The sequence below is a fragment of the Gymnoscopelus microlampas genome, assembly GCF_963454915.1.
Source record: "Gymnoscopelus microlampas genome assembly, chromosome: 18".
NCBI lineage: Eukaryota > Metazoa > Chordata > Actinopteri > Myctophiformes > Myctophidae > Gymnoscopelus > Gymnoscopelus microlampas.
The window spans coordinates 35,788,527-35,803,964 of NC_139955.1; the positions used below are offsets into that span (position 1 = coordinate 35,788,527).

At 44.3% G+C, this 15,438-nt stretch overlaps 1 protein-coding gene across 1 annotated transcript; it reads left to right on the plus strand.

The window, feature by feature from the left end:
• The first annotated feature begins 56 nt into the window (after positions 1–56).
• Positions 57–12,305, plus strand: LOC311034038 (uncharacterized protein). Its single transcript, XM_084041778.1, has 8 exons — positions 57–889; positions 2,790–2,969; positions 3,710–3,898; positions 4,983–5,159; positions 6,590–6,731; positions 8,341–8,930; positions 10,205–10,346; positions 11,346–12,305. The coding sequence occupies exons 1-8, from the start codon at positions 794–796 to the stop codon at positions 12,299–12,301; spliced, it is 2,472 nt and encodes an 823-aa protein (XP_083897904.1). The 5' UTR covers positions 57–793; the 3' UTR covers positions 12,302–12,305.
• Positions 12,306–15,438: the final 3,133 nt, after the last annotated feature.

A 15,438-nucleotide genomic window follows, 5' to 3' on the forward strand; every position in this document is an offset into this window, starting at 1 on the left:
TTGTGTGAAAAATTAATGAAAGTCATAGATAACTCCAGAATTAAACAACATATCGTGCCAGAATAGCTTCAGTGTGAAGTGTGTCATGGCATATTCTAGAAGTGTGTGGAACCCTGTGTCTCATTGTTTGTTTAGAGTTTAGATGCTGCCCTGACTATGTACAATACAGTAAGTGGTTGGGCAATCACACTGGTGTATTGTCATCCTACTAGAGAATGGGATGGTAGATGCTTTCCCATTAATAAACGTAAGTGCTTTGGCACAGCATCCTACAGTGTATACGTGTAGCGCCACTACAGCCCTTATACAGCCTATGGTTGTATTCTAGTGTATTTTGATGTTTATTTTGACTGTAGGATAAAGGATTATAATCACTTAACATATGGACCTCAGCACAGCAGGACAATATTGTCATGATGTCATGCCAACAGATTACTCTCATTCCTTCCAGAAGGATCTTGTTCTGGAGAGATCTGGGCCTTTCTCGTATCCCTCAGTCGCACTGGTCATCCCGGCCTTTCTGTGGGGATTAGCCTTCCAATCCGAAAAGGGAGGCGAGGGATTAGCGCCACAGATTAAAGTGGCCATCTCCAAACCCTAGCTAATCCTGCCATCTGTCAGAGAGCAGCCAGCCAGCCAGGACTACACTAGGTTAATTAGTAAACCAGAGGCACACCACAAAATATCCAAAACACCTTATTGTCTTGCAGCGCTCATCAAGAGCCTGCAGACAGAGTAACCCCAAGGGATCCAGGTAAATTCATCTACCTCGACGCCAGGGAAGAGGAAAAAAATGGACGAGACCTATCTCCTCAGTTACCCCGGAGTCAAAAAGAAGATTCTTTCTGGAGGCACAGGGCCAATGCCGCATTTTCCACCTGGGGCCAAGGTATGAGAGAACTACATTTATGGGAGGGGGGAATGGTACTGACCACCTCAACTTGTTCTATATGTGGTTGTTTACAAACAATGAAAGTATGGTCAACCAAACTGCAACATTTGGCAGTGTGTGTTTCTCTTAATGCGCTGATCTGTGGTGGTGCGTGACCTGCTTAAATTTACTCGTTATATCCTGCCATATGGCTCCAATTCTGCACACACTGACAAATACTTTCCACGACAATGCCAGCACGAATATCTATGTACATGTAAACGTACATTTGCGTAGTTATATCATGTATACGCTTGCCTAAAGAGAAAAGGGTAGGTTTATCCTTGCCTACACGAGTATATACTGTAGGTATACGTTTCTAATTTGTTTGATTTTGTAAGCTAGTGTTTCCAAGTTACAATGTGACATTTCTTTATTCCACTTAATTATAGCCTACCCTACATACATTTCTAGTTTTGTTTTTTATTTGACACTTGCTTTGGTAATGTTGCTAAACAGGTTTTGTTTTCTTATGCCAATAAAGCTCCTTTAAATATAACTGAATTTAATTGAAAACATTGGCCCATATGCATACGTGTGTGGGCCACTGTATTTTTTTTCAGTCGTAAAAGAAACTGCATTTCCTCAAGTAGGCCTACTGCGCTTATACTGTAGGCAACAATTCGAGTACTTACTACTTTCCAGAACATTTCAGAAACACTTGCATCCCATGTCTATAATGCATTATAATCTGCTTATATCGCTTTAGAATTAGTTATAAGAACTCAAAAATACTCAATGCTTTAACAATAACCATGACACATTAAAGCATCATGACTTATAAGGTCAAGTATAAAGGCAATGTAATCTGCTTATAAAACTATAATTACAGGTATAAGCAATCATAAGTACTCATAATGCAGATTATAATGCATTACAAGTATGCTTATAATGCATTATAGACATGTGATGCATAGCAGCCTATTTTATTCTTCTATTCCACATATATGTTAAGGGCAAATACACTTTTTTTTTACTCAATTACATTTATTTGATACCTTTGATACCTCCCGACAGTGCAGCTTCCCTGACAGACTTACAGTATGCTTCTGTTGGTGCTATTTCTGCCTATACTACTGTTGCACTCTTACATTATTTTAAATGTTCCGTTTTATGTTAGTGTTTTGTTAATTGTATTATAGTATATTGCTGCTACCCTGAACGGGTAGGGCTCCATCGTAACTTACCTGTATAACTAAAGGTAAAATAAATAAAAAAAGTTACTTGCAGATTGGCTATAACAGATAACAATATTGGAAGGGAGCGGGTAGTTAAAATAAGCACCTCCAGCCTGTACCAGTTGCAACATTAAATACCCTTATGAACAGGGGTTGGTCATTAGGCCCATTGTTCCACATACCATTAGTCCGAAAAATGTTTTAGTGTGATGTTAGGCTTTGGGCTTGGCAGATGTAGAGAAATGGCAGATAGCAGATCTACAAGCTCACAACACATCGAACCGCAACACATTGTGAGCTTGTAGATCCGTTATTTTAGAAGAGTTTTAATGTAGGGGGAAAAAATAGGGTGACAAAGTATAGTCCCCTGGGGGACCCCAGGGAACAAAATATATAGCTAAGATTCAAGTGATTAATGGCTACATCAATAAATATAATGAAATAAGTCATATTTATTATTCTGAAATGGGCCATTCTGCATAATAAGTGCTTTTGGTGCTTTTTAACCTAATACTTGTTTTGCTTGAGTACAATTTTGAACGCAGTAATGCTACACTGTGGAATTTCTACTTTTATTTAAGTAAAATATCTCAGTGGTACTTCTTCCACCACTGATTGTTTTCTCCTCATTTAATGAATCTTTGCTTTCTCTCCTCCCCCCTTCCCCTGTTCCGTCCAAGATTGCGTTCCATTTCCAGACTCTGTTGGACAACTTTGAGCGGACAGTAATTGACGACAGTCGTTTGGCCAAGAGGCCGGCTGAGATCTTTATGGGAAAGATGTTTAAGATGGAGGTTTGGGAGACCCTGCTCACCTCCATGAGAGTCGGCGAAGTAGCTGAATTCTGGTGTGATGCCGTTGTGAGTTCAGCTGCAGTTCACACATACATTTAGATATTATTGTCATTCACACTCTCCGGGGCCTTAAATGAATCGCTGTGAGTGCTTGGGTGGGCTGGGGGTTGCTCTTCATATCTTGGAGCCGATTCTACAAATGCCTTCTAAATCAGTAGTTCTCACACTTTCAAGATATTTCTAAATGTGTGCCGCGAGCTTGTACATCTGCTATTTTTGAATAGCCTACGCTAAAATCTAAAATGACACAGATGCTTTCCCGGATTTAATTAAATAAATCAATGCTCTACTTCGTCATACTTCTGTGTCATACAAAAGTAGCAAAAAGTAGTCGATCTGTAAGCTCATAACTCATTGCATCATTACACGTGAGCTTGTAGATCTGCTATTTTTTTGCAATGTTTTTGTGGGAAAGTGGTTGAGTCTGTCTGTGGGTTTTATAAATATTTAACCAATTGAAATTATTAACAAGAGCTTGTGACTAATTAACTACACTGGATCCATTGGAACACAGGTTCTTTTTTTCCATTTCCTGAAAAGTAACGGTTTTGGATGTACAAGGTTTCCACCCAACAGTATATCAAACAGCCTCTGGTGGCCTTCCACACTTCTGCTATTAATAAACACAATGTTGTTGTGAAGACGTGCTGCCATTTGTCCTTCTGGAAAAAGATGAATAATATCTGCAAGTAAAATCACAGCAACTGTGCAGGCTAGTGTTGAGTCATCTGTGTTTTGTTTTCCAGCACACAGGGTTGTACCCTATTGTGTCGAAGGGAATGCGACTTATTGCCCAAGGGAAGGACCCCCTAGAGGGCCAGAGGCACATGTGTGGCATGGGCAACATGTTCAACTATCACTCCACTGGCTACCCTGAGCTGGACGAGATCATGAGAACACCCCAGCCGCTCATCTTCATCATGGAATTGGTGCAGGTAAGTGCTGGCAGCAGATGCTGCTTACTAAATGAAGGTGAGAGAGCAGAGCCTCCACCTTCTGCCAATAATCTGGGTGTTATTTTTAATTTAAGGGACAACTTTATTTTTAACAAGGGTTCTTTTATTAGTTTGTAATGATAATAATTTTGTGTTAAAACGTTTCCATTCATTGCTTTCTATCGTTATAGCGATTTCTAACTGGGGGGGGGGGGGGCATTCAGGTAATTGGTAGATTTTTTTTTTTTTACACAATAGCATATATCCGCAAGGCTGAAGGCACACAGGTCAGGGCAGAACCTCTGGGTCTGTGGCCAAATGTATATCAATTTGGGGGTCCTTGGCACACCTTGTAACTACTGGTTCTATAGCAATGATTGCTATCAGAAAATAGAGCTTTAACCTTTTAACAAAAAAAACATCACATACCCTACCTTTAACCACTATGTTTGCTCCAACTGAATAGCAAATACATATCTAAGTGAAAGAGACATATGGAAATAAAGTCCAAGGTGGAGCACACACATCCAGCATATTCGATTGGACAGGTGCTGGACAAAAACGCATACAATGCAATAGAAGAAAAGTCTGCACACAGTCCTAGGAGAATACTTTGAGGACAAAGGACAACATTTCAACCCATGCGGGTCCTCATCAGGTCTGATGAGGCAAATACATATCTGAGTGAAAAAGACAGATGCACACACACAAAGATCTATACATAAAGTCTACATGCACAACCAAATACCCACCGAAAAACTAGGCAATACTTTTCCTAAATGCAACTGACAACAACAACAAAGCAACAACCAAATCCCCACTTTAAATTCTGAACTGATGCATAATTACAGCAGGTGGTAACCCTAACCCACCAGGGGGTCCAGCAAACAGCAGCACATACACATTTATCAGTTGAATGAGCTAAGCAAGGTTTTCGCTAATTCTCTAGTTCTGTTTTCTTATGTGCGTGAAATAAGAAAGTCCTTCGTACCTGTTGACCCATGGCCCATCCTTACTTCAGTGGAGTTTAGATCTCCTTTGGATTTTCATTCTTGCTCCAATGAACCGCCCCTGTTGCTCTCAGGTGGGAGACCCCATGTCCTATAAGCGCGAGTCGTGGATGATGGAAAAGGACGAGAAGCTTGAGGAGGTGCCCAAACTGCACATGCAGGGCAACGCTCTGGTCAAGCAGGGTCAATTTGAAGAGGCTGCCAGCAGGTACAAGGAGGCAGTCCTGCTGCTGAAGACCGTTCAGTCCAGGGTGAGTAGACAAAGGCAAGGGGTGGATGAAGGGGAAGGGAGGAACCTCTTGGTGTTTCGCCCAGGTGGATGTGGTTATACGCCAATCCACCCTAACCGTAACCCTAACCTTAACCTCACAAAAACTCTGCTAAAACCACACCTATCCAAGGTGAAACACCTGGAAAAGTGGTTCTTGCGAAGTAAAAGACATTAACGTATCATCATACCTCAGACAAATTGTGGTGATACACCACAATTTGACCTTTCAGGTCTCTTTTGTGTTTTAGGTTTTAATGAGATGGGAAAGGGAGGGGTGGGGAGGGATAATAAAATGATGATAATAAAACACACACACACACACACACACACACACACACACACACACACACACACACACACACACACACACACACACACACACACACACACACACACACACACACACACACACACACACACACACACACACACACACACACACACACACACACACACACACTGCTGCTGCTGCTGAGGGTGCAAGACCCTTTTGATAACATGCAAAACAGGCCCCAAGGACAAAATTTTACTTTGAATATTTCAGTTATGTGTTAACAGCATGTGAAGTGTTTCTGAGCTACCAGTGTAGACCCACATTATATTTTCCTTGTGTGTATAATGTTATGGTTATATGGTGAGGAAGGAGAGCAGTAAAGAGCTCCTCTGCTACAGTGTACTGGCCACAAAGGATGGAGCAAGGAGTGGAGTAGGTGTGGATATTTGGCAGCCTTCATAAATATATTTTTTTATTGGCTTAGATAGAGATGTACCGATACCAGTTTTGACTTCCTGATACTGACTGCGTATCGGTGGATACCAAGTGCCGATCTGAACCACGGATCTAGGAATAAAACAAAAGTCCATTAATAATTGTTAGTGCAGCTACAAGTTAGTAAAATAATAATGTAAATAGTACAGTAGGAGTATAAAACAATAGTGCAACATCAACTGAAGTATTACTGTAAATGAAATATCATGTGATAAATGATGTGGTATCGTCTTGGCATAGAGTGGAATACTCGCCCATACTGATACCAGCATTTTAGCCAGTATCTATCAGCAGCTTTTCCGATACTAGTATCAGTATTGGAAAAACTTCCCTGACATCCTTCACTGCCCTCAGGCTGCTTCGGTCGTGTCCATCCATTATTATGTAAAATAGAATGAGGAGACTCAAATTAAAACTTTTTAAACATTTATGCGAGGCAGATGCCAAGCGATGAGCAGCAGCAGAAGCAGCCTCTGATTTCTCATCACTCCTTTGCATGTGAATGTGTATTTCACGTGTGTGTGTGTGTGTGTGTGTGTGTGTGTGTGTGTGTGTGTGTGTGTGTGTGTGTGTGTGTGTGTGTGTGTGTGTGTGTGTGTGTGTGTGTGTGTGTGTGTGTGTGTGTGTGTGTGTGTGTGTAGGAGATGGCAGGTGATATAGACTACATCAACATAGGTCGTATGATCGTCCCCCTGGAGTTAAACTACTGCCAGTGCATGTTGGAGCTGGAGGAGTATTATGATGTCATAGATCACACCACCGAGCTACTGGAGAAGAACAAAGGTAAGTGGCCCTGCAGCTGCATGCACTTGCACGCATGCAAACATGCACCAACACATTCACGCACGCACACATGCGCGAGCTTGCAGACACATGAAGCCTCTAATCCTCTGTGCGTGCACACGCATATGCTCGCAGTAATTTCAAACGCTGTATTAAAGTGCAGGTTTATTGAAGGAGGTTACATGCTCTAGCCGTGTCTTTAGTGACGCTACGGCTGACATTACAATGATGTTTATGGCTGGAACAGGCCTGAGAATTGTGCTGCCGTGCCCGTGGCTGCCCCTATAATCCTTAGAAGAACTCCCACACTGACACAGTATCACGCTCAGTGCCCGGTGAATTATGCCTCCACTGAGGGCTGTCTTTATATTTGATTCTCTGTGCCTCCGTCTTGCTTTCCAGTGTTATACATGTCTGTGGGCGTGGGTGGTTAGTGTTCTGTCTTTCTGTGTATGAGAAAGGAGTAAAGTAAGCTTGTGTGTGTGCTATGTGTGTGTGAGAGAAAGACAGTAGTAGGCACACACTAAGCATTATGTGGTGCAGTGGTCCTCTTAATGATGCTTATGAAAATTATACTTCCCTCAACGCCCGTCATAGTCTGACAGATCACTCATTACCCTCCTTCTCCAATTCTATCCCACTCCCTTTCATGCAGGATCCTTTACGCACAGACTTCATCCTTCCACTCGCCCCCAATTTGTGTTCAGTCCTCCTCATTTACTCCCTTCCTCTCCCACCTCCTTCCCCTTCGTTCTGTTTATCCCCTGCTGTCATGCTGTCCTCACCTCCTCGCCTCTTATCAGCATAAATCAGCCAGTCTGTTACTTTACCCTTCCCTGCAAGCCAATCCGGCCTTAAGAAAAATCGCCTGATTGCTGCTTCGTCCCCGTTGACACCAGGGGCTATGAAGACATCTCTTTGAACGTTGGCAGACTGAACTGACTTAAGAATGTAGAGAAATTAAACTGAGGAAGAGAGACAGAGACGGGGTGAGAGAGAGAGAGACAGAGAGGGAGAGAACAGAGAGAGAGAGACATCAATGGAGATCATCTAACCAGCCAATTGAGCCCACTCCTCCCGGGATTGTAGGACTTACATTGCGCCTGTGTGCGCGCGCGCGCATGTGTGTGTGTGTGTGTGTGTGTGTGTGTGTGTGTGTGTCTGTTTACAATATCCATGTGAGGCCTTAGTGAGAGATAAGTCACTCAGTCTCTATCTCTCTCTCTCTCACACACACACACACACACACACACACACACACACACACACACACACACAATGTAATATTAGTGTCAAAAGCCCTTAGAGGTTTTCCTTTCTCTCTCTGACATGTTCTGCGCTGATAAGAAAACACAGTAATTGGTGATGTATGGTGCACACAATGGCCCAGAGTTGTACGTATATAAATGGCCTCCTGGGCTACGGTACGTCTAGAATCTAGATGTACCATTTCTATCTAGATTCTAGATGGGTTGATTTGCCAGACGGGCCGGGGGCGTACATCTTCGTTCAGATAACGGGCTTCATTATCTAATGCGTTCATCTTAGACATTAATGATCTCTCTCTCCCTTTGTGCTGTTCCTCCACTCTCTCTAAAACACATCTCAGGCTGTGTGAAGGCGTATTACAAGAGGGCAAAGGCCTACGCAGCGGTGTGGAGCGAAAAGGAGGCCAGGAGGGACCTCAACATGGTGGCCAGCCTGGACATCACTCTGTCAGGTCTCGTCCGCAGGGAGCTCCAGGTTCTGAACGACCGCATGAAAGAGAAGTACTGGGAGGAGAAAGAAGCGTACTGGAACAAGCTGGAAGGAAAAAAGAATGAAAAGGAGGAGGAGGAGGAAGATGAGAACAAAGACGAGAAAGAGAAGAAGCAAAGCGACACCAAAGGCGATGATGAATCTAAGTGTGAAGATGAAGAGTTCTCAGCCGACAAAGGAGAAAATGAGCAGGAAGAGGCAGCTGAGGTCAAAGCGACCGAGAAAACGGCTAATAACGTGGATGCCGGCCGCGCAGAGACCCAGCTCAAGACCGAGACGAGTGCTCCAGATAAAACGGAGGGGAAGGACTGGCAGCAGATGTTACGGCTGGTAATGTTCCTGCAAGACGAGGGCACGTTCCTCATGAAGGAGCTGCGCTTCGAGGAGGCGTCGACAAAGTTCAATGAGGCCATCGAGTACGTGGACTTCCTTCAGTATAAGGTCAGTGTCACAGCCCCTTGAAGTGAGCCACACTGATATATCTGCCATTATTTCATTACAACATGTGTATTATTGGCAGTTATGCTGCCAATGTGGCCCGATTGTTTTTGACCACTTTCATCCTTGCATTCCTCTTTTGTGCATGTTAGGCAAAAACTTAAAAATGTTATCAAAAATAGCAGATCTACAAGCTCACAACGCATCAGGATCAGTATCGGACCCAAAAATCTGGCATCGGTTGGGCTCTAATCCCATCGCAAATCTTTGGTCTGAACTAGGCTTAAAAGTAGAAACGATGTCACCCTGATAATTACAACGTCCCTCTTTTGGTGGCAGATGGGCTTTTGTATTGGGGTTGTTGAGGACTGATCCACAAACAAATGCGTGAAATGACAACTGTTCATGAATCCATTCCACATGATTACCCATTATCGTAGCATGGTCTTACATAACCATCATGATGCAGCTTACCCTGGGAAAGCTACAATCATTCCTCATTGTTGCTGCTTTTTCTTGTGAAGAGTGCAGCTGTGGCATTGTAGGTATGCCGTCAAAACTGGCGAGGAGAGAGAGCGAGAGCTAAAAATAATAGACACCCTGGGAGATTTCACTGTGACAGTGCTCGCCCAAGCATCTCTCTATCTCTGTGTCTTTACACACCGCTCCGCTCCTCGCCTCCCCCTCGGCTGCCTCGCACCTTTCACATGCACAAACGCCCCCTCATTCACGCTCCCCCGCCCTGTCCATCAAGTTTCTTCCATCATAATTTCTCTGTGTACCGGTGGCCTTCTACGTCGTTCATCCCCCCACCTCTGTCTATCAGCTCCAATTTCCCTTCTTGCGTCTTCCCGTCTTCATTCCCTCCCTTCCCACTCGCATGCATCGCTGTTCTTTGCACACGCTTCCCCTCTCTCGTCTTAATTATCCCCACTTCCTTGACCCCCCCCTCAATATCCCACTTTTCTCACTCATCTCGCCCATCCACTGACTCCCCTTAAAGAGCTGACTCTCCAAGTCCTATACAGAGCTGGCTGAATAGCAGCTGGACCTAATTATAACCATTTAATTTGTCGAGTTGTAGCCAATTCCAATTTTAGTTGTCTTGTACATTGGAAATTGTATGAATGTATTTATTATTTGTGTATGTCTCTGTTACTCCCCCTTACCTCCCCAAACACGTAGCGCTAACTTTTACACTCAAAGTACCATAATGGAAATAAGCGCTCAAATAATCAATCCCTTTGTCATCCCCTTCCCTTTTGTGCATTCAGGAGGTGGAACACAAGGGTGAGGACTGGGTGTCCTTGGAGAAGGTGCGTCTCCCCTTAACTCTAAACCTCAGCCAGTGTATGTTGGAGCTGCGCGAGTACCAGCAAGTGGTGGAGCTCAACAACAAGCTGCTCAAAGCCCATAAAGGTGAGTCCTGTATAAAGGGTTATTGATCTAGAAAATAGTATGCGCGTTTGTGAACCGTTTTGTTTCCGGTTTTGCCTGATATGCTGTCACTTTGAACTAAACTTGTAAAAATTGTGTTGTCAGTACAATTGTCTGTCCTTCAGATGTCTGTGTTCATGCTGCAACAGAGAAAACAAAGAAACATTGACAGCCGCATTGTCAGACAGTCTCTGACCTTCCCCTGATACCCATGGACCCATGGATGTTTTTTAGTGGGGGTGTTTTTATTTTCACAGCTGAATTATTTATTGTGGAGGCTGAAGTGAATTGGACATACTTTGGCAGTCCTTCACCCCCAATTGACCTTTCTTTCGCTCATATGCCTCGTATTTGTTTCCCGTTGTCTTTGTTAGTCTATTTTTTAGACCTGCTAGCGGCGTTGCTCTAAGGATGACACTGTCAGTTCGTCAATGGATGAACCTCATAGCCTTTCCTCTAGACCCACCCGTAGGCCAACATTTCCACTTGCACATAAGATATCTCACAATCTAATGGGCGGTTTGCAATGAAGCTTGCTGCACGGATACTTTTTCCTCTGAGGATACACCCTAACCATTTGAGTGACCCCATGATCTCTCCTCTAGCACCACCCTCGAGCCAAAATGTCAACTTTGTACACAGATATCTCAGAATCGAATATGCAGATTGCAGGATGAACTCTGATTTTGGTGACCACATGGCCTATCCTGTAGCGCCATTCTTAAACCAAAGGTTCCACTTGCTTACTGAGAGTGCTGGGCTCTGAAGATTGCAATGGATTGTTTCAAACCACTTGGGTCTAGTTGGATGACTAGGTAGCATCTACTGCCTACTAGTGGGGCTTTTAGACTCTTGGTTTTTCATTCCCATCAATACTTTAATTTACTCTTCAAAGATGCTTTTCCTTTTTCCTTTGGCTCCCCATATATTTATGTCTTTCATATTTACATCCTCCCTGCCTCTTCTATTCAAACTCCACAGGTAACTTTAAGGCGGTGTATCAGCGGGCGCGAGCCCATACTGCCATGTGCAACGAAGATGAAGCTAGACGGGACTTCCAAATGGCAGAGCGCTTGGACCCCAAGTTCAAACCCATCTGCCGCCAGGAGCTGAAGAAGCTGGGGGAGAACATCCGCACCAAGCACAGCCGAGAGAAGAAGACCTACAAAGATGTAATACAGGAGAGGTGGGGACCCGGCGGTCTCAAGAGCAAGGCATCCGCTGTAAAGGCAAAGAAAACTGTTCAATTCGCACAGAGAGCCGGGGACACTGCGACAAAGCTGCCAGCCACTGCTGAGAGAAAAGGAACCTTTGATGCAGGCAAAGGGGAGGAGAGTAAGAATGAGAAGGAGTGTAGGGGAGCGAGCAGAGAGAAAGTAGAGAGTGAAGAGAAAGTAGAGAGTGAAGAGAAAGCAGAGAGTGAAGCAAAAGCAGAGAGTGTTGTGTTCCTGGGGGACAGGCAGGCCACGCCAGATAATCAAGGCGGAGATGAAGATATCGGTCCAGCACCGGCCAGTGCAGGCAAAGATAAAGCAGCAATCAGATCAGGGTCCTGTAAGGGCACTAGGAAGATCAAATGCCAATCAACGGCTACACAGGGCCAGAGCCAGGAAAGAACAGGGAGAAACAAATCCACCAATGATGGGTCAGGAAACGGTGGCACCGATTCAGAATTGGCAAATAGGTGCCAATTATTTGCTGCTGACCCAAAGGCCGCAGCGAAGGCAGAGGATGGAGAGAGATTAGGGAAGCAGGCAGACAGACCTAACACTGAGCAGGGAGAGCTAAGCCATGTGCATGGAGGTAGTGACGCAGAAGTAAAGGGCAGTGATAAAGAGGCAGCCCGGGTGGCCGGTGAAGCCAAGCCTCTGTTTGCAACAGGAAATATTGATTCTGCCGCAAGCAAGACCAAACGTAAACACAAGAAGAAAAAATAATTTGACACCTTGTTGTTTTTAATGTTTTATTATTAATAAATCCACAGAGGGATCGCTGGAGGAACATAAAAAGCACAGGCAGACATTGGATATGCCAAATACAAAGTTTTTATTTCTGTACACAAAGAGTAGAAAGCAGCCAGTAACCCACTTATTTCCGAAAAAAGCCTTTCACCAGAAAAAAACATTTTCATACAGATTAAAAACTCCAGAGATAAAGACAGGAAGAGGTGTTCTGCATGTGAAAATGTTTTAGCAAAAACTGAAACCATTAGAGATGAGCAACAAACGCATAGATGATTAATGAGGTATATTAAATAGTGATTAAAAAGAGAGACCTCATTGCCACAGCAAATGAGCATTCTGCAGTGAAGTATATATGTGTGTGTGTATGTAATGCATGTGCGTTCATGCATGTGTGCATGTAGGTTAGTGTTGGGACAGACTCATCGAAACTAAGTCAGAGGCTAAGTGACTCATTGCCCTGCCATGTTGACAACAAACAAGCGCACTCGTTCTCGTTTGTGTGTCCTGACACATGATACCGTACAGAGAGGTCTATGACAAAACGGGGGGGGGAGGTACGAGATGAGCCATTAGTGGGGGCCGACCTAATACATGCGGTAAAGAAGGCTGTGTTTCAGGGGCATATAAAATAGAGATCCCCATAGAGATGTCTCCTCTGCAGTGACTGCTGTCTCTCCAGACAGATTCTCTACAATCACAGCTCCAGTCACGCTACGGAGAGCAGGGTACGTGTGTATTTATGTGTGACTGTCTGCGTGTGTGTGTGTGTGTGTGTAAGGGCGGAACTGGAAGGCAGTGGGAAATACAGGGAGCCATCCGCAGAGCTGGCAGCGACCTACCCTACCACGCACACTTTATACAGGTACAGTGCACTGTAGACAGAGCAATAGATGACTCTATGATGATCACATAAGCAGTGAGAGGTGTGGGCAGCAAAGACCTTTGGTTTGGATGTCCGCCGAGGGGCCACCTGGTCCGATCACGTTCTCTGCCCTCTGCTATTTTCCCTATCTGCCTCTCCTCTGGACCAATCTCAAAATGGCCTAAAAATAAGTGAGACGAGTGTCAACGTGCAAACCCCCTATGGGGAGCGTTTTCTCATCTTTTTCCACCATCTGTCGGTCTTACATCATGCTGCACACCCACGGAGGGCCGAGAAAGCAGCAAGCACGTGGAGGAGCCACAAGTGCAAATCGAGGAGGGGCTGATAACTAATTGTGTGACATGTATGAATGACAATAAAGAGACATTTCTATGGGTAAATCATGCTTCCTTGTTTGTGACTGTTAAGTTCCCAAACAGCTCCTCTTTGTTCTAACTTCTGAGATCTCAAAGTGTCCTTCCAGCACCGCTGGACAGAGTGGGCGTCAACAGATGTTTGCAGATAATGACTGTCTTTGCCTGCTAAGCAGCGGCAAGCTTATATTTATATTGCATTAATACCCAGTCGTACGAGGGTGTTGTGTGCCGAAAATAGCCGATCTACAAGCTGGAGCAGCAGCAGGGGGACAGTGTGTGGGGGTTGAGGGGGCGTGTGGGGAGTGTCTGAGTGGAAACCCTGTGCTCTCTTGCTTCCCATATGGTTATTAGCATTCCCATTACGAACAGAGTGCCACCTTCACGTCTCGAAGAACCTGTGCTGCCGCGTCCTTGGGGACGGTTCCCTAGCAACTGTATCACAACTAACAGGCAGTGAGCACTGTGGAGGATGATACCAACTGTGTGTGTGTGTGTGTGTGTGTGTGTGTGTGGGTGTGGGTGTGGGTGTGGGGGGGGGTTGTTATAATAATGAAGGCTGGCTACAAGGTTAGCATGTGTTAACTACATGAACTCTAGCATCCCTATCCTGGGCATGTCATAATAGGCAGATGTTCTGCATAAATAGTGTTGTGAGCTTGTAGATCGCCTATTTCTGGTGAAGAGATTTGGTCCGGGGAACTAGTATAGACCCTGGTCCACATATATAGGGTTTAAGTGGTCAAAGAGTTCATGACTGCATACCTGTGTGTTTTCCCTGGGACATGAGCGCCATACGATGACTGAGAAAAGCACGGAGCAGCTCACTTTTCTTTTTAAAGGTCTTTGTTTCAGAAAATCTGCTGTGGCAAGCACATCAAAGTGGACCCCCCCACCCTCCCGTCCTCAATATACAAAAAACCCTGCCTGGAGTGGTAAATGGAGTCTTTTCTTCTCTTGACTTTCAGATATTTTATTCCCTCTGAGCAGCTCCAGTACTGTGGTTTCACTCACCAAAGCCTTATTTGCCCTGACCCTTTCTAACCCTTTCTGACAGGTGTCGAGGTCTGGCCATCAACCGGAAAACCCAGTGGTTGTTTTTTCACCCCGTCTTTCTGACTCAGACTGCCGTGAGTGAAAAAACCTTCTTGTGGGTGTTCACATGCATGCTTTGAAATTACTCAAGCGGTGTCAGCGGTTAAAGACAGTGTAGCTTGCCTGTGCAGTCAGTACTTGGAGGCTCTGCTGGAGCCCATATTTGGGAAAGCTGACCCCTTCAGAAGTAATCTGTAAAAAGATGGGCGATCTGCAGTACTCTGACATCTCTATATTTGGCCAAATACTCCATATTTGGGCATACTTTGTATGTACATACAGACAAAGGCTGTAAAACAGCTGAACCCTTTGGGCCGGGCTTAAAAAATATTTGCATAAACACTGGTAATAAAGAAATGACCTACCACTCAATACCACACAGTAAAATATTGTGTTAATTTAACACAATTACATTTTTGTCCATTTTTACATGCTCAGAGTTATCCTGGCTGCCACACACAAACAACTGTAATTCACGATTCTTAAGTGTCCTTGGCTTTTAATAGAATAGAATAATGTTTTGTAAAGAATGTGACCCGGGTATGAAGAAGACCAAGCTAGTTTTGACCACAGGTCAAAACTAGAAAGCGAAAAGCAATTAAGTGTGGAAAAAAAGGTTGACGAGGCATTCAGAATCAGTGGTGTTATTCAGTAGCTAAATAACTGTTCATTTTAAATGTACATGTAGGAGGAGGAGATTATGGGATGAATATATAGCACCACATTATGCCGCTGATGCGCTGTGCCTTTCTTTTGTACCCCTGGCTGTAGTGCTTAGA